The following is a 24,671-nucleotide window of genomic DNA, read 5'->3' as shown; positions in this document are numbered from 1 at the left end:
AGCTAATGGGAAAGACAAACTCTGCTACAGTGGTGAACAAGGTCCTGCCTTGTGACCTTTTCAAACTCTGCTCCAGCAGTGAACAGGATCCCAGTTTGTGACCTAGTGAAAATCTGCTTCAGCAGTGAACAAGGTCCTGCTCTTGACTTGTCAAACTCTGCTACAGTGGTGAACAAGGACCTGGCTTTTGGCCCAGTCAAACTCTGCTAAATTGGTGAAAAGGATCCCAGCTTGTGACACAACAGTGAACAAGATCCAGAATTGTGACCTAGTCAAATTTGGTTACAGCGGTGAAAAAGGGCCAAAATAGCTGGCTAGTCAAATTCTGCTACAGTGGTTAATAAACATAATCTCATTACTGTTTTTTAAAAAGTAATTAGTAATTTGTAATCCTCTCAACACCTAGATAATCAGATTATTAATGATGAATATATATATGTATATATATATATATATATATATATATATATATATATATATATATATATATATATTATATAAATGTACTGCTCTGTAATGTGTTTAGTGTTGCGTTATATGTCATTATATCCACTAGTGTGTGCCTGTACTGTGACTGTATTTAGAACATTCTTCTGCCTATTCTTTTTATTATTGATAATAGTACAATATTTTGCATTCCTATTACAACGAACTGCCAATAAACTGAAAATAAACTATTAAGGAGCTGTCATATAGCTTTTAACAGCTAACAGGGATTACATAGGCAAATTGACCTGCTCACCTGCTGAGAAAGTCTCCACGCACATTAAATTTGTATCTTGTGCTTTAAACCTAGAAATATTAGACATCCTATCGTTAAACATCTAAAATAGCCAATAACTTGAACTAGTGAAGCATATTTTAGTGTTTACAGGAGTAGGCAGCACACCTCAGCTCTAACCAGCTTCTTCTGGTTTCTTTGAACGCGCTCGCTCTGTCTGTGCTCTGTGAAACAGCGCCCCGTGAGGTCTTAAAGGCACAGGGACCTTTAATTTCTCTTGCTTCTAGATTAATGTAGCTGAAACTGATAGGATCTAATAATCACCTGGCTTGTATTTTCATATTTTCATGGGGCCTTCAGCTCATGGGGGCCCTAGGCAGTGGGTTACTTTTGCCTAGTGCGAAGACTGACTCTGCTCAACACACTCCACTTTTATGGCCTAGGAATCCTTGAATGTCTCTTGTCACTACCGGTGTCAAAACTGACTTGGTAATTTCTCTAAAATATTACATTTAAAATAAAACTGTTCTTCAAGCATCAACCACCCTTGTGGTCAAGAAGTCGGCATTCCAAAAATACTAGCAACAACTAGCATCTAACAACTAAACAGCTATCTATGTTCTTGGTAAATATAAGTGTACATCACTTTTTTTTTCTTGTTGCTGAAATTCCTTTGACATACAGCCATTTTAGTCTGCACTGTCGTTTTTGGCTTTGTCTTTTTTTCAGCAGATGATTCTCAATGGAAATAGTAAAGTACTTTTGAATTGTTGAATGACTGTTGTAATGGACCAACTAGCCAATCATATATCAGTGGGCAGACTTATGCTTAGGTATAAAGAGACATGACAAAAGGCAAATTTCCCAGTTGAGCATTACTGAACTCCACAGGTGGATCAGTCCCAGTTGGCAGATCTGCATTCAGATGAAAAACACAGAGTATCAGCAAAACATCACAGTTCAATACTGCTTTCCTGACAATAATGCATCTTGCAGAAAGGAGGTGCGAACAGGCCCTGCTTATATGTTATTGTTCATTTTTCTCTCATGTGTGTCTGTGTTCACTGTGTTTCTGAACCTGCTGGTGATCATCTCCATCTCTCACTTCAAGCAGCTCCACACTCCAACCAACCTGCTCATCCTCTCTCTGGCTGTGGCGGATCTTCTCGTGGGGTTGTTTGTTATGCCTGTGAATATAATGCAAATTATAGACTCTTGTTGGTACTTTGGAAGAATGGCATGTTCTGTTTTTTCAGTGGTCAGTAATCTCTTAATGACAGCATCTCTCTGTAATCTAGTTTTTATTGCAGTGGATCGGTACATTGCTATCAGTGATCCTCTACTTTATTCTAGTAGAATTACAGTTGATAAAATATCTGTGTGCATAATTCTAGGCTGGTCTTATTGTCTAATATATATTATTATTTTGATGCACTTTAATGACCACCTCTCTCCCTCTCAGATGTCCATTAGATGCTTTGGAGAGTGTGTGATCCATGTTAAACATTCTTGGGTGATTGCTGACATCGTATTTTCTTTTCTAGTTCCTTGCTCTGTTATACTGGTCTTATATTCACTGATTTTTAAAGTGGCAAGACGTCAAGCTAAAGCTGTTCGAGCTGTGACAAATGCTGCCTCACACAAGCATGGAGAGAGAATTTCAAGCTCTTCTGAAACCAAAGCAGCAAAAACATTGAGCATTGTCATATTTGTTTATCTTGCTTGCTGGATACCTTTTTATACAAGTTCTCTGTCAGTTGAAAGCTTGACATCTTCATCAATGGTGTGGACTGTGTTTATCTGGCTAATATACATGAACTCTTCTGTGAATCCACTAATTTATGCTATTTTCTATCAGTGGTTCAGAGCATCAGTTATGTATATTGTAACCTGTAAAATATTTGTATCTTCAAGGCTTTTATTGTTCCCTGAACATGTTTAATTCCAGACTGAATCGAAAGCTGTGATCACTTCACAGTCATTGACCACATTTAGAAATGGGAGTAATATGAAGAACAATTAGAAAAGGGAACAATGGTTATGGAAGTAGAGAATAGCTTATAAGAGGCAGGAGAGGCAGAGATGAGGGGCTATAAGGCTTGTGCAGAAAGAGATGCTCCCCAGCTGCTGTGTACTTACTTGACTTGTAATGTTTTTGTAATTTTAGATCACTATGTTTCTTCACCACATGAGAGCCAGGATTATCAAAGATATTTGTACTTTTTTTGTGTGGCATTTTTCACAAGCTATTTATAGATTTTTATCTCCTTTAAAAAAAAAAAAAATATATATATATATATATATATATATATATATATATATATATATATATATATATTATGTTTTACTGACCAAAGATATGAGGTAATGCTGTATAATGCTTTGGGCAGAAAGCATTTATTTGTCTGAAAAGAAAAAAAAAAACATTCATTGAATTGCTAAATAATCATAATAATCATTGGGAGCTGCCCTAAACACATTGGTTGTTTGCACTATACCTATAAAAATTGTAAAATTGTAAATGAATTTTGGTAAAACAAGTGACAACATAGAGCCTTGTGAGGGCTAAATATGAAATAAAGCATGTGATATACTGAACAGAGGGCGGCACGGTGGTGCAGTGGGTAGCGCTGTCGCCTCACAGCAAAAAGGGCCTGGGTTTGATTCCCGGCCGGGTGACCAGGGTCGTTTCTGAGTGGAGTTTGCCTGTTCTCCCCGTGTCTGTGTGGGTTTCCTGCAGGTACTCCGGTTTCCTCCCACAGTCCAAAAACGTCTGTTTGTCTGCCCTGTGATGGACTGGCGACCTGTCCTGGGTGTTTCCTGCCTTCTGCCTGATGACAGCTGGGATAGGCTCCAGCACCCCACCGCGACCCGGAAGGATAAGCGGTTTAGATGATGGATATACTGAACACACATGCAATGTTGTTTTAATTAATGTTAATAATCTGTTTAAGTCAACTGTGCCATGCTATCTTCATTTTTTCCTAAGTGTGTAAACACATATAAACAGTAAGTTGAACTCCATTCAAGAGTCAGTAAGTGCATCCTTGACCGTTTTAAATGACCTTTCAAAGACAAAGAAACAGGCTGAATTGCACAACAGGTGGTGAATATAGCCACAACATTTTAGACATTCAAAATAATTGTTATAAATGACATATAACATGCACACATGGCACTGACCAACACATACATTTTCCAAACTGACAAAAAGAAAAATTCTTTGACTGCAATGAGTAGTTTCATGGCTCATGGCCTTGGCAAACTCTACTGATACAGTGTGAGGTCCACTGCTTGTGACCTAGTCGAACTCTAATACAGCAGTGAAAAAGGTCCCAGCTAATGGGAAAGACAAACTCTGCTACAGTGGTGAACAAGGTCCTGCCTTGTGACCTTTTCAAACTCTGCTCCAGCAGTGAACAGGATCCCAGTTTGTGACCTAGTGAAAATCTGCTTCAGCAGTGAACAAGGTCCTGCTCTTGACTTGTCAAACTCTGCTACAGTGGTGAACAAGGACCTGGCTTTTGGCCCAGTCAAACTCTGCTAAATTGGTGAAAAGGATCCCAGCTTGTGACACAACAGTGAACAAGATCCAGAATTGTGACCTAGTCAAATTTGGTTACAGCGGTGAAAAAGGGCCAAAATAGCTGGCTAGTCAAATTCTGCTACAGTGGTGAACAGGGTCCCAACTGTCTAGCTCAGAGGTCACTAATAGGCGGACCACGGTCCGTTTCTGGACCCAGACGCTGTCCTATGCGGACCTACGACCGATGAACTATGGAGAATTATTTAATTTGGACAGGTTGGTCCTATTTTAATCTGAGTATCATTTCTAGTCATTACGGTATCAAATCAGTGGCCTGGGAAACTCACAGACCAATCACTTGCATTGTAAAAATCACATGTGATGCTACTCAGCCAATCAGATCTGTGCATTACGATAAGCCCTGAGACTCGAGTAAGTGATGCACACACAAGGGAGGGATGACGTGAGACACAGCAGTTGGAGAAGGAAGTGATCCAGATTATTTTACATGGTGTGCTCCAAAAGAGAAAACTGACAATAAATATTGTTGAAATATTACTGAATTGTACTTTATTTGATTTGACACTCAGCTGTTGACTGTATACAATGTTGATGTAATTACTAGGTTACTTCAGTAAACAGTATATGACACTGAATCATAATGCAAGGTAGACATTATGATGTTCTGGACCTTTGCTTGAGGAAATTTTCTTTAACTGGACCTTATTGAATTTTAATTAAAGACCTCTGGTCTAGCTAGTCAAATTCTGCCACAGTAATGAATGGTGCTCCTGTATGTTGCCTTACTGTCCTCATTGAACTATGACCTCTTGCATGTCACTTCCTATCACTATCACTTTGAACAATCCTTCTCAGTTAGTTTCTCTAATGTGTTGCATTTAAATCAAACTGTTCTTAATGATTTTACCTAATTGTAGAAACACTTCTATGTATATTCATGCACAGTGCACAGTCCTCACTTTCAATCTATTGCTGTAAAAAGTGTTCCAGCTCCCAGTCCAGTCAAACACAACTGTACTGAACATCTCTGCTTTCATCTTAGGCAAAGGCCTCTGTCACAATGCTATGTGCCCAATTTGCAACACAGTGTCAAACTACACTGTCATGATTAGATGTGCCCAGCTTGTGGCTCACAGCAGTCAGACTCCACTACCACAGTCAGTGTCCTGGCAAATGGCCTGGTCAAGCTACACTACCATGTAAAATGTTAAACCCTACCATCATGATAAAAAGTGTTCCAGCTTAGTACCTATTCAAACTACCACGGTGAAAAGTGTCCTGGCTTGCTTCCTATTCAGACTCTGCCACTACAGTGAAATGTGTCTTGGCCTATTCAAACTCACTTCTTGCTGAAAAGTGTCTTGCCTTATGGTCTAGTCAAACTAAACTACCAAGGTGAAACGTACCACAGCTCAAAGGTTAGTTAAACCGCTACTGCAAAAAAAAGCCCTATGGATGCATGTTCTGTAGTTCACTGATGGCTCCATACAGCTCACAGAGTGCCTCCTTGGCGTTCGTGCTAGGGGGAATGTTTGTTATGAATGTGGAGGGGAATTTGCATGGCAGATAAAATGGTCTGCATCTGACAATCACAAACTCCACCAGCAGAGAGCAGTAATTTGCGACAAGCACAGAGTTCTTACACCAGTCCATGTTGATGTAAACACACACTCCTCCTCTGTGTGTTTTTCCCATCAGAGCTGCACTTCTGTCAGCATGAAACAAAGCCAGCCCGTCCAGCTGAACAGCAGCATCAGGAATGTTGTCGCTAAGCCATGTTTCCATAAAATACAAAACAGCAGTCTCTGAACTCTCACTGGGTAGTCCGCTGGAGTCTGATTTAGTCCTGTTTTTTGTCCAGTGAGCAAATATTGGTGAGTAAGATGGACAGTAGAGCTGGCTGGCTAGGGTTAGCTTTTAGCCTACCATGGACCCCGGCTCTCTTCCCCCGCTTCTGCCTCCTCGCACAGTGCTTTTAGTGGGCACTCCCCCAGCCTCCCTCATCAAGCAACACCCAGGACTCCTGGCTGCGAGCAGGGCCCCACAAGCTTGGTTCTCCGAGCAAACTGAGCTCACGTAGCTTCAGCAGCAAGTTGTCTTCAAGGTTGGTTTCTGGTTGTTTTCTCATCTGTAGTAGGCTGATGTTAAACGTAAGTCATGGTGGTTTCCATGTACTTGCGATGGAAAACAATTTGAAACTAATAACACATATGCAGAACAGGCATCCCTTAATGAGAATCCCCTCTGTTTCCCACCAGTGCTGACTCAGGCTCGTGGCAACGGTATGCTTTGTAGCCTCTCTTTCAGCAGTGTCAGCAAACCAGCTGTGATGGGGCGACTGATCAGCCTTGCACTATTTCTCCTCCCCCTAATTGCCAGGCCTCTGTTGGCATTAAGGCAGGCATTCCAAGCCAAAGTGCTGCAGAGATTTGTGTTTAGCCTTATCCAACACTCTGGATTCTGTCCATGAAGGCCTTGTTAATTAGCTGATGATCTAAATTAGGTGTGTATAATGAGGTAGTGTGCACTAAGGGGAAGATGAGATTTTTTTAGCCTCCCCGATTGCTTCGTCTAGTGGAGCTGGTGCAACAAGGCTAACATCATGATGCTGGTGGCCTAGAGAATGTGGGGGTACAAAAAAACCTGACCAAGTGTTATTTTAGCAATTATACAGCACCCTGCGATGTCCAGATTGCAGAAGTTTATTTGCTAATAAATCTAATCTTAATCTCTATTTTCTGTCTCTATCTATCATAGAAGTTTTCCTCCACCAGCTTCACTCTGTAGTGATGAAAGGTGGGGCTATGCCAATGCAGTAACTAGCTCATTGTTGTCATTTGCATTGTACTTTTGAAAGGACATTAACCTATTTTTCATTTTTAGGTTAAATAACCACTGGCTTACAAAATACTAAGCAGATTAAAACCTTTTTAAACCCATGTTAATGTTTTGTTCCTATGTACAATATTCATATATATTTGTTAAAAATATTATAAGCAGCAAAGACATGAGTAATCAAAAATTGTTCACAAAATGGGTCAACTTTGCCCTAAAAGGTTATTATGGTCTGAACATTTTCAAATAGAAGAGTGTTCAAGCTTTTAAAAATGTCACAATCATGATTTTATTTTTCCCAGTAAGCTAATGAAATATTAAGTAACAACTTTGCATGAGCATTTTTAGACAGTTTGCTGTAGGGGGTGTATTTATTTATTTACACTTGCAAAATTGTCATGTTGTAATTTGGTAGGGGTGCTTAAACAGTATAGAGGTAAAGCATGTTGTTCAAACCTCAGCTATGTCTATTTGAGGAAAAGAAAATAAATCAAAAAGCAGATAAAAATAATGGAAAATGTATTTTGGTGGCATATATTAATTGGATGCCTAAATGGCTATCAGCGTCATTCTCTTAATTGACTGCCTAGCAAAGGGCATTACGTCAACTGAACTGTTGAATTTGTTCAAATGAATTGTTTATTTTGGCAGATAATTTTGCATGTTTTATAAAACGTGCTAAGTAATCTGCCAATGTATTAAGGTCATTTGGTTCAAAGTAACACACACACACATATAATCTATGCTGCTTATCCTTTTGGGTCACAGGGGGGTGCTGGGCAGGAAAAAACCTTGCACAGGTCAACAGTCCATTACAGGGCGTACAGAGTAACGCTGAAGTAAAATAATGAGTAATGAGATTACTTTTTCCAGGAAGTCATAAGTAAAGTGATCCCATTACAGTTTTAGGAAAGTAATTAGTAACTCCTAATGGATGACTATTTTGAAATAACTACCACAACACAGGTCTGCTGAGCTTGCTTTAAAAATGTAGTGATACATTTTTGCTTTTCTCTTCTTTTTACGTTTCTCTGCCACACTTGATGATTTTTTAGATATTCTTCTCAACAACACTCAATGAAATAATTAGATATTATGTAGATATATATGGAGATATTAGTACACCTGAAGAATGTATTTTCATGAGGCCTTTAGCTCACGGAGGCACTGGGCAGCTGCCTATTTTGCCTTGTGCAAAGACCGCCCCTGCTCTGCACACGCCGCTATCACAGACTAGGAATTCTTGAATGTGTAGCTTCTGACACCACTTTCAACTATCCTGACTTGGCAAATTAATTTTAAAATGAAGCTGTTCTTCAAGCATCAAGCACCCTTGTGGTCAAGAGGTTGGCATTCCAAAAATACTAGCAACAACTACCAACTAGCAACTAAACAGCTATCAATGTTCTTGGTAAATAAAAGTGTAAAATGTACATTACATTTTATTTCTGGGTTTTCTGGTTTTTCTGTCTTTCTTACAGTAACTACAGTGAACTCATTGACATCACAACAGTTTGATAAAATTCCTTTGACATACAGCCATTTTCAGTTTGCGCTGAGGTTTTTGGCTTTGTCTCCTTTTCCGGAAGATGATTCCCAGTGGAAATAATAAAGCAGTGCTAAAAATGTAATGAGTCATGTTAGACCAACTAGCCAATCATACATCAGTGAGACGATTTATGCTCAAGTATAAAGAGACATGAAAAAAGGCAAATCTCTCAATTGAGCATTACTGAACTCCACAAGTGGATCAGTCCCAGTTGGCAGATCTGCATTCAGATGAATAACACAGAGTATCAGCAAAACATCACAGTTCAATACTGCTTTCCTGACAATAATGCATCTTGCAGAAAGGAGGTGCGAACAGGCCCTGCTTATATGTTTTTGTTTATCTTTCTCTCATGTGTATCTGTGTTCACTGTGTTTCTGAACCTGCTGGTGATCATCTCCATCTCTCACTTCAAACAGCTCCACACCCCAACCAACCTGCTCATCCTCTCTCTGGCTGTGGCGGATCTTCTAGTGGGACTGTTTGTTATGCCTGTGAATATTATGCTATTTATAGACTCTTGTTGGTACTTTGGAAAATTGGCATGTTCTGTTTATTCAGTGGTCAATAATCTCTCAACAGCTGTATCTGTCTGTAATCTAATTTTCATTTCAATTGACCGGTACATTGCTATCAGTGACCCTCTACTTTATTCCAGTAGAATCACTGTTTGTAAAATATCTGCATGTATAATTCTAAGCTGGTCTTTTTGTCTAATGTATATGATTATTTTGATGCATTTTAATGAACTCCTCTCTCCCTCTCAGATGTCATTTAGATGTTATGGAGAGTGTGTGATCTATGTCAAACACTCCTGGGTGATTGCAAACCTTGTATTTTCTTTTCTAGGTCCTTGCTCTGTTATACTGGTGTTGTATTCACTGATTTTTAAAATGGCAAGACGTCAAGCTAAAGCTGTTCGAGCTGTAATAAATGCTGCCTCACACAAACAGGGAGACAATGTTTCAAGCTCTTCTGAAACCAAAGCAGCAAAAACATTGAGCATTGTCATATTTGTTTATCTTGCTTGCTGGATACCATTTTCTTTAAGTTCTCTGTCAGTTGAAAGTTTAACATCTTCATCAATGGTGTGGACTGTGTTTATCTGGCTAATATATATGAACTCTTCTGTGAATCCACTAATTTATGGCATTTTCTATCAGTGGTTCAGAGAATCAGTTACGTATATTGTAACCTGTAGAATATTTGAATCATCATCTTCAAGACTTTTATTGCTTCCTGAACATGTTTAATTCCAGACTGAATCCACAGCTGAGATCACTTCACAGTCATGTGAAGAGGTGCAACACAGTTGTTTACTCAGCTGACTGGTAGATAATGTCTTTGCAATTTCAGCTCACTGATTCTTCTTCACATGAAAACCCAGAACTATATAAGATATCTGATCTGATATACAGTGGTGTGAAAAAGTGTTTGCCCCCTTCCTGATTTCTTATTCTTTTGCATTTTTGTCCCACTTAAATGTTTCAGGTCACCAAACAAATATAAATATTTGACAAAGATAACACAAGTAAACACAAAATGCAGTTTATAAATGAAGGTCTTTATTGTTAAGGGCAAAAGAAATCCAAACCTACAGGGTCCTGTGTGAAAAAGTGATTGCCCCCTAAACCTAATAACTGGTTGGGCCACCCTTAGCAGCAACAACTGCAATCAAGCATTTGCAATAACTGGCAATGAGTCTTTTACAGCGCTGTGGAGGAAGTTAGGCCCACTCATCTTTGCAGAATTGTTGTACTTCGGCCACATTGGAGGGTTTCCGAGCATGAACTGCCTTTCTATGGTCATGCCACAGCATCTCAATCGGATTCAGGTCAGGCAATCACTTTTTCACACAGGGCCCTGTAGGTTTGGATTTCTTTTTCCCTTAATAATAAAGACCTTCATTTATAAACTGCATTTTGTGTTTACTTGTGTTATCTTTGTCTAATATTTAAATTTGTTTGGTGATCTGAAACATTTAAGTGGGACAAACATGCAAAAGAATAAGAAATCAGGAAGGAGGAAAACACTTTTTCACACCACTGTATTTGTAGATTTTTTTTTCATATGTGTGAGATTAAGTGACCTTCTTATCTCAGAGAAAATGATATGTAATGCTTTTTTTATCTGGGTAGGACTAATATGTACTAATACTAAAACTACTATTTAAATAAATACAAATCAGATCAAATCAGATTTTTAAAAACTATTTTAAGCCCTCATTAATGTTGCATGGAAGGCAGCAGCATGGTTTATCTGGGCACAGTAAAAATAATAATAATAAATAATGCGGTCTAGCATTTATTTGTTTTGTGAAAATGAAGAAATCAGTGAATCAGTATTTTAAATATAAATAAAACTGCTAAACAATCATTATCAGCGGCCCCAGACGTATTTGTTGTGTGCACTGTTCCTATAAAACTTTAATATATGATACACTTATATGTTTGTTAAAAATAACAGTAATGTAGAAATGACCTACTTACAAAATGATGAAACAAACAAACAAACAAACAAAAAAAAAACTAGTGATTAAAGAGTTAATTCAGTTCACTGGAAGCGTGCCCCAACATTTGCATACAACAGAATGGAGATTGAATCCTCAGCTAAATGTATGTCAGGGAAAAGAAAATCAAGAAAAATCTGAAGTGGCATAAATTAATTTAATGCCTAACTGACTATCAGCATCATTCTCTTTATGATTGCCTGGCACAGACATGAGGCCTTTTAGTCAAGTAAATTGCTGAAACTTGTTCAATGAAATAAATCTTGGGACATGTCATTTGAGGCATATATTAATGCACAGAGCTTGCCTAAGTGATTATCAGCATCATTCTCTTATTTGGCTGCCTGGCACAGACATAAGGCTGTGAATTCAATGAAATTATTGAATTGCAGCTTCAAATGATTTCAAATGATTGGCAGGTAATTTAACTTGTTTTAAAATCAACATAGTGCCATACTAGTGACATATGCCAACATAATGACATAGTTTGGTACAGAATAACGCAGAAGCAAAGAAATGAGTAATGAGCTTAATTTTTCAAGAAAGTTGTAAGTAACATAATCCCATTATTGTTTCAAACAGTAGTTAGCAACTTGTAATGGGTTGTTATTTTTGAGCAACTACTGCAACACTGATCTGCTGAGCTTTAGCTTTGGGAATATAGCAACAAACCTGTGCTTTTGCTTTAAATGAATATTATTAATTACTTATTTTTTTTATATATTTTATTCAAAATATTAGCAAAAATCTAACTGTTTTGAAGTAATAATGATTGATAGAAAAAAAAAAGTTCACCTGAGTGATTAGGAACATTGTCATGCATTCGGCTCCCTCTGTGGAGGAAACGGACATCATCTCCCAGAATTCTCTGGGAGATCATGTGACTGAGCAGCCGCACTCGGAATCCGACTTCCCAGGATACTATGGAGTCTCATGTGACTTCGGACTATCACAGGCGCTCCTATCAGCGCTCACAATCCCCTGAGTTTTGACTGCTTGCACCTGTGTTGATGATCATATGACAGATAGTTTAGAGTAGATAAGCCCGGGCTTTAGTTAGACTCACTGCGAGGTATTGTTTCTCTGAGACTACTGAGCATTTTTCATCCTGTTCTGATTGTTTACCGTGTTTGACCTTTTGCTTCGTTTGACTCCGTTTTTGCCTATTGCCTATTCCTTTGGTACTTTCGCTTGTGTGTATGATTTGTGTTTTGACTTTTGGACTGTTTTTTGACTACGATCTCTGTTTTTCCCCTTTTGACTACGGCCGCCTTGGTTTATATTAAACCACCTGCACTCACCCATCTGCACACGTCTGGTTTTCTGTCCGAGCGTTACAAACATGTACAGGGTAAGTCCCGTCTTCCCGAGTCTCTTGGGAGTTTAAACACAGGCCAAATTCCCTAAGTCATCCATCATTATGAGAAAAAAACCAGAGAATACAGCAATGATCTGCGACAAAAGGTATTTCAGCTGCACAAATCAGGAAAATAACTGCGAGAAAATAGCTGAACAGTTGAAAATGCCCATTTCCACTATCAGAGCAATTAAGAAACCCAAAACAACTGGATGATAAGAATCTGCCAGGAAGAGGACATATGTCTATACTGACCCCACTCACTGTGAGGAGGAATTTCAGACATTATTCAGGTCTTGGGGTCAGAACGTCTCTCAAACTATAATCAAACACCACCTATACGACCACAAGTTGTTTTGGGGGACAGCCTCTGCTGTCAAGGACCAACAAACTCAAGCTCCTATAGTTTGCCAGACATTACTGGAACTTTCAGTGAGGCCATGTTCTATGGTCAGATGAGACCGAAATAGAGGATAAGCAGGGATGGGGGAGTAGCTAAGTAGAGTGCTACATTTTATAGCTAACTACAATTTTTTGTAGCTAGTAAGTGTAGCCCCTACAGTTTTATGAAATGTAGTTAATAGCTGTAGCGCCTACAAAGTTTTGTGTAGCTGTAGTGATCATTTTGGCTACAATTTCGCTACAGGCTTCAGCCAATCTGCACAAAATTTGAACCACGGAACGCGGCTGTTAACTGGGCTGGTGGCAATTGTGCAATCCTGACTGAGCCATGGACAGTTCGAGCAAACGGTCACGCTCTGACCACCTTTACTAGTAGGCTTAGCTCAGGGGTTGCAACCGAAATGTTAAGTAGAGCCATTTTGTCCTTTCAACAAAAATGAAACCACCTTGGGAGGCACAACATTTTATATCCGGTTTACCATCATGGCTGTAAATATGTCTCAGTATGTGCTAATGTGCTAGTAGAGGCTAAAAATTATAATATGAATGAAAACACAGACTCACTTTGCTCTGCTTTAAGCTTTAGGTCAGCTATAGCCGTTTTTTGCATCTCAGTCAGGAAATTTTTTGTGAAAATAGTTTCTTGTAAAATGTCTCCCAACATTCGACTTTTTATGAGGCTGAAGTCGCTTCTCATTCACCAGCTTCCTGTTCGAATTTTCTCGTTCCACCTTAAATGGTGCAGCAGTACATTCTGGTGCCTCAGGCACAATTTAAGGTGGAACGGGACAATTTAAACAAGAAGCTGGTGAATGAGAAGTGACTTCAGCTTCATGACTTCTTTGTGTTTGATAGTTCCTCTTTGCAGATTAAACGTATCAGGAAAACAGCTGAGTGCTTATAAATGCAAATAGTCCATCTCCAAATTATCGATGTTGGTCTTAAATCTCTCTCTTTGCCCTTTGGTTAGCTATGAGCTAGGCAAGACTGTTATTATCAGCAGTCTGCCCATCAATCTTCCGTGTTAAAGGTTGATGAATTAGCAGTTATGCGCTAACTCCAGTGTTTAAGACCATTCATTGTTAAAACTGTGTTAGGACTGTGGGTTATAATGATCAGCAGAGCTTTATTTTACAGCAAAGAAGGATTATGTTATTTTACCTAAAATCTCGTTCTGCTGTCAGGGCAGTAAAAGAGTTATGTGTTGCTGCCTCCTGACTTAGCTAAAGCGGAAAAAAAACATTTTTGCAATAGACTGTTACTAATAGTACTGCGCAGAGCCAGGGTCACTTATGAGAACTTTGAGGATGAAGTGTTGCTGGTGGGGCACAATAAACTGTAGGGGCAGCAGCGATTCCTTAATGGAATTACACACAAACCTGATCCAAACACACAACATGTCTGAAACAAACACAACGATCTTTCATCTGGGCAAACTTGTCAAAAACGTTTCTCTCAAAGTCCACCAGTCCATGAATGAATTCAAGTGATACCATAGCAAGGGCAGTCAAGCAGAAGGATGTTTTTAGCTTCACTCACAGTTAGCGATGTTTTAGTTGTGAACCTCTCTGGACAGAGTCAAACTCCAGTAGCACTGTCCCTGCTTGTGGCCTAGTCAAACTCCAGTAGCATGGTGAACGCTGTCCCTGCTTGTGGCCTAGTCAAACTCCAGTAGCATGGTGAACTCTGTCCCTGCTTGTGGCCTAGTCAAACTCCAGTAGCATGGTGAACAATGTCCCTGCTTGTGGCCTAGTCAAACTCCAGTAGCATGGTGAACTCTGTCCCTGCTTGTGGCCTAGTCAAACTCCAGTAGCATGGTGAACGCTGTCCCTGCTTGTGGCCTAGTCAAACTCCAGTAGCATGGTGAACTCTGTCCCTGCTTGTGGCCTAATCAAACTCCAGTAGCATGGTGAACACTGTCCCTGCTTGTGGCCTAATCAAACTCCAGTAGCATGGTGAACTCTGTCCCTGCTTGTGGCCTAGTCAAACTCCAGTAGCATGGTGAACACTGTCCCTGCTTGTGGCCTAGTCAAACTCCAGTAGCATGGTGAACTCTGTCCCTGCTTGTGGCCTAGTCAAACTCCAGTAGCATGGTGAACTCTGTCCCTGCTTGTGGCCTAATCAAACTCCAGTAGCATGGTGAACTCTGTCCCTGCTTGTGGCCTAGTCAAACTCCAGTAGCATGGTGAACTCTGTCCCTGCTTGTGGCCTAGTCAAACTCCAGTAGCATGGTGAACGCTGTCCCTGCTTGTGGCCTAGTCAAACTCCAGTAGCATGGTGAACGCTGTCCCTGCTTGTGGCCTAGTCAAACTCCAGTAGCATGGTGAACGCTGTCCCTGCTTGTGGCCTAGTCAAACTCCAGAAGCATGGTGAACGCTGTCCCTGCTTGTGGCCTGGTCAAACTCCAGAAGCATGGTGAACTCTGTCCCTGCTTGTGGCCTAGTCAAACTCCAGTAGCATGGTGAACACTGTCCCTGCTTGTGGCCTAGTCAAACTCCAGTAGCATGGTGAACACTGTCCCTGCTTGTGGCCTAGTCAACTCCAGTAGCATGGTGAACACTGTCCCTGCTTGTGGCCTAGTCAAACTCCACTAGCATGGTGAACACTGTCCCTGCTTGTGGCCTAGTCAAACTCCAGTAGCATGGTGAACACTGTCCCTGCTTGTGACCCAGTCAAACTCCAGTAGCATGGTGAACTCTGTCCCTGCTTGTGGCCTAGTCAAACTCCAGTAGCATGGTGAACGCTGTCCCTGCTTGTGGCCTAGTCAAACTCTAGTAGCATGGTGAACACTGTCCCTGCTCGCAGCCTAGTCAAACTCTGATACCACAGTGAAAAGTATCCTGGATTGAAGCCTCTTGAAGCTCCGTTACCACAGTAAAAAGTGTACTACCAGCTTACAGGCTAGGGAAACTTCCTCATCACAATGCAAATCCTCTGCTTTTGACTCTGCTTTCAGTTAACTAAGAGGACAATCCAGATTTCGAATTTTTGGGGGCTTTGCAATGTTGCATTACAGTTAAAGTATTATGAATGACTGTTTATATTTTGATGATTCAACTTGCCAGAATGTTAGAAAATTAGTGGATTTCCCCCAAAACACTATTTTTTATAGATTAAGTTTTTCAGACAACATTGAGCACACCAGTGGCCAAGAAGTTAACATTCAAAAAATACTATAACAGTTACATTATTTTAATAACAGTTTAACAATCCTCTATATTCTTGGTGAACATAAAAGTAAATTACATTCTCATTTTATTTCTGGGTGTTCTTGTCTCTCTGTTTATTTTAACAGTACATAAACTAAAGTGATATTGAACTTTCTGACATTACTACTGTTTGATGATATTCCTTTGAAATGCAGCCATTTCAGTTTGTTTTAGACTTTGTCTTCTTTCCCAACATAATTAATGATGTCGTGCTGAATAACAAATAAGTGAGTGATGTAAGGGACAAACTAGCCAGTCATATAACAGTGGGAGGATTCATGCTTGGGTATAAAGATACTTGTCAAAAAGGCAAATCTCTCAGTTCAGCTTTACTGAACACTACATTTGGATCAGTTCCAGTTGGCAGATCCACATCTGTATCAGATGAATAACAAGGACTATTCGCAAAACCTCACGGTTCAATACTGCTTTCCTGACAACAACTCATCTTGCAGAAAGGAGGTCCAAACAGGCCCTGCTTATATGTTTTTATTCATTTTTCTCTCATGTGTATCTGTGTTCACTGTGTTTCTGAACCTGCTGGTGATCATCTCCATCTCTCACTTCAAGCAGCTCCACACTCCAACCAACATGCTCATCCTTTCTCTGTCTGTGGCAGATCTTCTCGTGGGGTTGTTTGTTATGCCTGTGAATATAATGCAATTGATTGACTCCTGTTGGTATCTTGGAAAAGTGGCATGTTCTATTTTTCCACTGATCAATAATCTCTCAATGTCAGCATCACTCTGTAATCTAATTTTAATTGCAGTTGATCGGTACATCGCTATCAGTGACCCTCTACTTTATTCTAGTAGAGTCACTGTTTGCAAAGCATCTATGTTCATATTTCTAGGCTGGTGTTTCTCTTTACTTTATGTTATTATTTTGATGTACATTAATGATCACCTCACTCCATCTCAGATATCCAGTAAATGCTATGGAGAGTGTGTGCTGGTCATAAAACATTCCTGGGTGATTGTTGACCTGGTAGTTTTTTTTATTACACCTTGCTCTGTTATACTGGTCTTGTATTCACTTATTTTTAATGTGGCAAGACGTCAAGCTAAAGCTGTTAGAGCTGTAAGGAATGATGCCTCAAACGGACATGGATCCAAAGTTTCAAGCTCTTCTGAAACCAAAGCAGGAAAAACATTAAGTTTAGTCATTTTTGTTTATATTTCTTGCTGGATACCATCTTATTTATGTTCTCTCTCAGTTGGAAGTGTCACATCTGTGTCGATCATGTGGACTGTGTTTATCTGGCTGATTCTCATTAACTCATCACTGAATCCACTAATATATGCTATTTTCTATCAGTGGTTCAGAACATCGGCTAAACATATTTTAACCTGTAGAATATGTGAAATCTCATCTTCTAGGCTTAATTTGTTTCCTGAATGTGTTTAATTCAACTGTAGTTAATTACATTGCTTTATCTGTAGTTTACTCTGAACCGCAGAGCATATATATATATATATATATATATATATATGTATGTATGTTTTATAAACAATGTGAATGGTACATAGTTCTGCACAAAAGTCTGAGATTAAAGCACATAAAAAGATATTTATATATGCTTATCTGGTGCTTAGATGAACTTTTGAATGGATTACCTATTTGTAATTTTAGTCTAATATAATTCTAATATGAACACACAAAACCAGCTCAACCACAGAACATGAATAAAGGCCCTTGCACTTCACACAGTGTTCTAACGTTCAAAATAACTGTCTTCATGTTGCACAGATGGCAAGCATGTGAACATACAGCTCAGTCAAACTTTACTGCACAGTGTCCTTATCTTTTCAACAAAACAAAACACTTTTGTCACAGTGCAAAGTCTCACTTGAATATTTTGCTACCATGATGAGAAGTGTCACATCCTAGTCATGCTGTGTTTCTCTGTTGACAAGTGTCCCAGCTAGTGGTCTTTGGTGAAAAGAAATCTGGCACATAGCCTAGCAAATCTGTTTTGGCAAAATAATTATGGTGAAAAGAGTACAGTGCTGTGAAAAAATTGCCCCCACCCTATTTTTGTTAATTTGTCACATTTAAATGTTTCGGATCATCCAACTAATTATATAAGATAAAGACAACATGAGTAAACAAAAAAGATTGTAAATGATCATTTCATTTATTGAAGATAGTTAATTCATTCAAAATCCCATGAAAAAGTAATTATTGTCATCTACATGTACTCTTTGTGAAATTATGGTAGGCCAGCCACTCCTAGGAAGTTTTGCCACTGTTCCAAGTCTTCTGTTTGTGGTTAATGGCCAGTTCTGTTACATCAGCTAAGGGATCCTTGCATTGGCTTGCATCTCGCTGATTAATGTCTTACCATCACTAGGGACCTAACTCATGATATCCTGATGACAGGGCCAGTGCTTAGATGGTTGCACCACTAGGGAGTCCATGGCTAATGAAATTTAACCCAATTGTCAACCGAATTTGGTTAAATAGTTTATTTATTTGCCAGGGGGGCAGTTACTTTTTCACATAGGGCCAAGTAGGGCTGACTAGCATTTTTCCTTCAATAAATAAAATTATCATTTAAAAGCAGCATTTTGTGTTTACATTGGATATGTCTGTCTAATATTAAAAGTAGTCTGATTATCTGAAACAGTCAAATGTGTCAAATACGCAAAAACAGAAGAAGGGAAGGGGGCAAATATATTTTTCACAGCACTTTATTATCTTATGATGTAGTTGGGTATGGATAGCACAGACTATCTGTGAAATCATGTTTTCAAGACACCATCTAGCTCTGTGCTGTGTTATACTGGTCTTGTGTTCACTGATTTTTATTGTGACAAGCATCAAGCTAAAGCTGTTAGAGCTGTATGAATGGTGCCTCAAACAAACATGGAGCCCATGGAGCATCAGCAAACTATATAGTAAACAATAAAAACTTTGAAACTTCATCTTTAGGGCTTTATCTGTTCCCTGTATGTGTTTCATTGAATCCACAGCTGAGAGTGCTTCAGAGTCATTGGCCACATTTAAGACAGAGGAGGGGCTTCTGAAATGGGAATAATTATGATAAAGATTGGCATCACAGAATTGTAATGCATAGGCTGGCAAGGTAGAAGTGGGGGGTACAAGAGTAAGTGTCCTTTATCTAAGTACTTACATGGATAATCCAAATGACAGACAGGTAGATAAATAGCACAGGAATCCATGGAGAACACACCAAAACATGGTGACAAAGGGAACTACTAAAAACACGAACTGACTACATAAACTATGAAACAAAAAGTCTGGACTTACACAAAGAAAACACAAGCAGGGAAACAAAAACACTAAGATTACAAACATAAACCAGGAACATGCAGCAATGGTGGCTAGGGAATAGGGGTGTGGGAAAAAATCGATTCTTAGATGCAACGATTCTGAATCGATTCACAAATGTCAAAAATCGATTTTCTAAATATTTAATTTATAACGTAATGTTGACGGAACGCAAAAGGTGGAACTTGGAAGTGGGTAAGTGCAGCGCCCAGACAGTCTCTGGCGACACATAACAAAAACACAACTGGATGAGTGAGAAATCCGACCGGCTCCCTCTGCATTAAAGCCAGGTTAGGTCAGGAGTCACAACACAAATGATAAGAAGAGACATTTCAACAAAATCAAACCAGCTCGGGAGCCGCAACGTTTAATGTCCAGTATGTCTCAGTATGTGCTGATGTCCTAGTATAGACTAAACAATATAAAGGAAAACGCAGATTTACTTCGCTCTGCTTTAAGCTTCGCCTACAGCCGCTTTCCTCCCATTTCCGCCAGAAAACCTTTCCTCAGAAGTTGATCAGTTAAATGTCTCTCTATGTTCGACTGTTTTCCGAGGCTGAAGTCGCTTCTTATTCTTCAGCTTCTTGTTCGAATTTACCGAGAAATCGAAAGAGAAGCGACTTCAGCTTCGCCACTTTTTACTGTTTGACAGTCTCTCGTTGCAGATTTAATGGACCAGGAAACCAACTGCGCTGCTTATAAATGCAAATAACACATCGCTGCTAGGTGACCTGCAGTCTGCATGCCGGTTCTCAGTTGTTGCAAAACAGGGCTTTCACACTATGTTTTACATGACCCGTCTCAAAGATACTTTACTGACACAGAGATCCCCACCGTCTCTACAATGAGACCAAAACCGAAGTTATAAAATCACTAAAGAAAACGGGTAGAATAGCTGTAACATGTGCTGTGTGGAGACTCATCACCACTGGATCTTATTTCACCGTAACTGCGCATTTTATCGCAGATGAGTAGCAGCAGCTTCTCGTGCTCCAAACAAGAGCACTGAATGAGAGCCTTCTAGTTCATTTGCCACATCACTTCCATTTGATTTATTAATAAGAGATATTGGAAGTAAATTCATTATGGATCATTACAAATACTTTGCTTTAAAAGTACCAAGTCACTTTAAATAACAACACTGAGTCACTTAGTCACTTTAAAATGTATCTTGTCTCTATATTCTGTGTATATTTTGTGTATATTTTGTGTAGATTTAATATATTTCAGTTGTTTTTTCTTGTATTTTTATTTTTACTTATTTACTTTCTGTAGAGTGATTAGCTGAGCCTTACCACAAGCATTTCAATGCATTAATGTCCTGACGTTGTGCAAATGACAAATAAACTTGAAACTTGAACTCGAAACTTGAGCTCACACAGTGAGAAAATATAAATGCTATATAGAAAAAAAGATGCTTCGAGATGCGCAAAACCTGAGACATGGACCAGAACATCCCATGGGAGCTAGCTCAGTGTAGAGGCTCGAAAAAAAACACTGGACTAAACAAGGGACTGAATAGGAAACTGAACTGGAGGACAGATATGAGACCAGACAAGGCAGACAAGAGAAAACAGAAGACTGAACAAATGACTAAACAGGAGACTGGATTGAAGAAGGGACAAAAGATGGGACAGGAGACTGGACGAAGAACAGGGCAAGAGATGGAACTAAGGGCTCGACAGGAGAAAAAACATGAATTGGGACCTGAGATAGGACAGGAGGCGAGACATGAGATGGAACGTGAGACGAGATTATGGGCTGGACAGGAGCTGGGATAGGACCAAACAAGCTTACAGGTACAAGGACTGCAACACTGACAGAAATGGGTACCGAAAAAATAACTGGGACAGGAACAGGAACACTAGTGGTAATATGCATGAACACAAACACAATAACAGTGACTGGAATAAGTAGTACGAACTGAAGACTGGACTGCCATATGGGAAAACACAGAGTTCCTGCTGGACAAGGAACTGGAAATGTGGCCTGGCAGGTAACTGAAACAGTTGGGAAACCGGTTGAACTGGGAACTGGAAAGGCTGGGCAGCCGGCTGAGCAGGGAACTGGAAAGGTGAGGAGAATAGTACTTGAACAGGACACTGGGGGAACATCGCTGAAGCGGGATGCTGGAAGGCCGGTGCTAGAGCAGGGCACTGGAAGACTGGCACCAGATGCTGGAATGCCAGCATTGGAGCGGGTTGCTGGGAGGATGGTGCTGGAGCATCGTGATTCGAGATCGTTGCTGGAGCCACACAGGAAACCAAGACTGAAGTGGCCTGGGGCACTGGGGAACTAGAGCTACCCGAGGTGCAAGATCTGGAGTGGCTCGGGGAGCAGGAAATGGAGTGGCCCTGGGAACAGGAACTGGGGTGGCCCTGGGAGCATGAACTGGAGAAACAGAGACTAGTAAGTCTTTGTGGAGCTTGACTTAATGCCAAGCATATGGAGACATCTCTCATTCCAGGAATACAGAGATCGAATGGCCTGAAGTAGTGGCCCTGACACCCAATACTGCCAGAGGACCTCTCACAGCAAATCTCGAGGAACACGGTCATAAATCTTCTCCAAGTTCACAAAACACATGTAGAGTGGCTTGGCAAACTCCCATGCCCCCTCAACAATCTGTTTAAGGGTGAAGAGCTGGTCCATTGTTCCACAGCCGGGATGGAATCCAAATTTTTCCTCCTCAATCTGAGCTTCGACTACTGGTCAGAGACTCCTTTCCAGCACTTTTGCATAAACTTTCCCAGTGTGATACCCCAGTAGTAGGCACACACCCTCCAATCCCCCGTTCTTTCCCAAGGGTAATATCCCAAGGTCCATGCAACGTTGCAGAGGTGTGTCAGCCACGACAGCCCCAGAACATCCAGAGCCTTAAGCATTCCTGGGCAAATCTCATCCACCTTTGGTACCTTGCCACTGAGGAGCCAACAACCTCAGTGACCTCTACCAGGGAAATGGAGAAGCCTCTGGCCCTGACCCCTGTGAGGGAGGCATGTCTCTTGGGTTTAGGAGTTCCTCAAAGTGCTTCTTCCACTGACCTACAATATCCTCATTTGAAGTCAGAATTTGTCTGCCCCCGCCAAGTACAGTTGGGGCAAAACCACTCTGACCGCCCGACCGAGTTGCCATATAGTTGTCCAGAACCTCCTTGAAACCAAACCACAGTCTTTTTCCATGGTCTTACTAAACTCCTCTCACACCCTGGATTTTGTTTCAGCCACTGCTGCTGCTGGCATCTTTTTTGCCTGTCAGTACCTATCTGCTTAACCAGGAGTCCCCCGGTCCATCCAGTCCTTAAAGTCCTACCTGTTCAGCTTCATGGCCTCTCTCACCACCAATTTCCACCAGGGGTTTTTTTATTTACCACCCTGACAGGCACAAACAAGCTTTTGGAGACAGCTATGCCTGGCAGCTTCCAAGATGGAGGTTTTGAACAGGGTCCATTCAGACTCCTTGTCCCCTACCTCCACTGGAACATGAGAAAAGCTCTCCAGCACACCCTCACTATTCAATAGGGCCTACTGGGTGTGACCATCAGTCTTTCCTGCCATTTCATTCAACTCATCACCAGATGGTGATCAGTAAACAGCTTAGCACCTCTTCACTCAAGTGTCCAGAACATATGGTGCCAAGTCAGATGAAACAACAACAAAGTCAATCATTGACCTTTTACCCAAGGAGTACACTACGTACACTTATGAACATCCTTGTGTTGGAACTTAGTGTTCATTATGGACAGTCCATGCCCAGCACAGAAGTCCACTAACAATTCACCATTTGAGTTTAGATCGGGCAGGCCATTCTTCCCAATCACCCCCTCCAGGTCTCCAAGTCATTGCTAACATGAGCATTGAAGTCTCCTAGCAAAACAATGGAGTCTGTAGGCAGGGCCCTTTCCAGTACCCCACCCACTCGTTCTCAAGAAGGCCAAATAATCTGAACTGTTTTTTTGGAGACCCTACCAGGAGCATACTGCACCTACCATACAAGCCCTTCCGCCATGACAAGGCCCCAATCCAGAAATGGTAGCTCAGACATTTTTTGTGATTATTGTGAATATTTTGCTTACTTAAAAAAACATGGAATATCTGTTGATATAGTTTAAGTAGTTTAAACAAATTAATTAATCAATTAATAAAATAATTTAAATGAGTAAATGATCAGCTGCCCTAAAAAAATTGTTCCATGCACTGTTCCTATAAACCTTTGATATATGATACACATATATGTTTGTTAAAAATAGCAATAATGTAGAAATGACCTACTTACAAAATGGTTAAACAAACAAAAAAAAAATAATGATAGTAATGATTAAAGAGTTAATTCAGTTCTGAGACTTTGCAACTGGAAGGGTGCCTAAACATTGGCATACAACTGTATGGAGACCAAGCATGTGCTTCAGTCCTCAGCTAAACATATTTCAGAGAAAAGAAAATCAAGAAAAATCTGAAGAAGCAGATAATAAATAATGGAAAATATTATTTGGTGGCATAAATTAATTTTAAATTTGACTATCAGCATCATTATGATTGCCTGGCACAGACACGAGGCCATTTAGTCAATTAAATTGCTGAATCTTGTGCAATAAAATAAATGTCTGGACATGTCATTTATATATATATATATATATATATATATATATATATGCACAGAGCTTTATGTCTAAATGATTATCAGCATCATTCTCTTCTTTGCCTGCCTGGCACAGACACAAGGCCATTTAACTTGTTTTAAAATCATGCAATATCTGCCAACATTGTGACATAATTTGGTACAATAATAGAATGACGCAGAAGCAAAGTATTGAGTGATGAGATTAATTTTTCGAGAAAGTAATAAGTTACTTACTCCCTTTAATGTAAAAAAAAATAGTTAGCAACACTGGTCTGCTGAGCTTGTGCTTTGGTAATGTAGCAACAAAGTTTTCTGCTTTAAATAAATATAGTTAATTACTTATTCTTTTTCATTTTTTATTCAGTGTTAGCAAAAATCTAACCTTTATTGAAAATATAATGATTGATAGGAAAAAAAACCTAAATCTTATTTTGCCACAATTATTGGTAACATTAGAAATTTTTAAGTGTGAAAGCTAAATTAAGTATATTCAGATTCATGTTGTATATTTTTTAAGTTGAGTGATTAGGAACACATACATGGTCAGTCCTGTCTTCCTGATTCATTTGGGAGAATATGTGAGTTTAAACACAGGCCAAATTCCCTCAGTCATCTATCATTATAAGAA

At 39.8% G+C, this 24,671-nt stretch overlaps 3 protein-coding genes across 3 annotated transcripts; all 3 read left to right on the top strand.

Annotated features, from left to right (window-relative positions):
• The first annotated feature begins 1,646 nt into the window (after window positions 1-1,646).
• LOC118825057 (trace amine-associated receptor 6-like) lies at window positions 1,647-2,663 on the top strand. Its single transcript, XM_036595555.1, has one exon. The coding sequence runs from the start codon at window positions 1,647-1,649 to the stop codon at window positions 2,661-2,663; it is 1,017 nt and encodes a 338-aa protein (XP_036451448.1).
• A 5,547-nt stretch (window positions 2,664-8,210) lies between these two features.
• Window positions 8,211-9,905, top strand: LOC118825056 (trace amine-associated receptor 13c-like). Its single transcript, XM_036595554.1, has 2 exons — window positions 8,211-8,222; window positions 8,898-9,905. Exons 1-2 carry the CDS (start codon window positions 8,211-8,213, stop codon window positions 9,903-9,905), a joined length of 1,020 nt encoding a protein of 339 aa, XP_036451447.1.
• A 6,608-nt stretch (window positions 9,906-16,513) lies between these two features.
• LOC118825055 (trace amine-associated receptor 7c-like) lies at window positions 16,514-17,536 on the top strand. Its single transcript, XM_036595553.1, has 2 exons — window positions 16,514-16,591; window positions 16,703-17,536. The coding sequence occupies exons 1-2, from the start codon at window positions 16,514-16,516 to the stop codon at window positions 17,534-17,536; spliced, it is 912 nt and encodes a 303-aa protein (XP_036451446.1).
• The last annotated feature ends 7,135 nt before the right edge of the window (window positions 17,537-24,671 follow it).

This window comes from Colossoma macropomum, unplaced genomic scaffold (assembly GCF_904425465.1).
Source record: "Colossoma macropomum unplaced genomic scaffold, Colossoma_macropomum, whole genome shotgun sequence".
Taxonomy (NCBI): domain Eukaryota; kingdom Metazoa; phylum Chordata; class Actinopteri; order Characiformes; family Serrasalmidae; genus Colossoma; species Colossoma macropomum.
Note: the sequence above shows the minus strand (reverse complement) of the source record. Positions and strands in the feature narration are given on the sequence as shown.

What these genes read in the sequence shown, in the direction of transcription:
- LOC118825055 (XM_036595553.1), top strand. Translation starts at nt 16,514, where the DNA reads ATGAATAACAAGGACTATTCGCAAAACCTCACGGTTCAATACTGCTTT. An exon ending in ACTCATCTTGCAGAAAGGAG is followed by an intron (nt 16,592 to 16,702) that starts GTCCAAACAGGC and finishes CACTTCAAGCAG; the next exon opens with CTCCACACTCCAACCAACAT.
- LOC118825057 (XM_036595555.1), top strand. Translation starts at nt 1,647, where the DNA reads ATGAAAAACACAGAGTATCAGCAAAACATCACAGTTCAATACTGCTTT.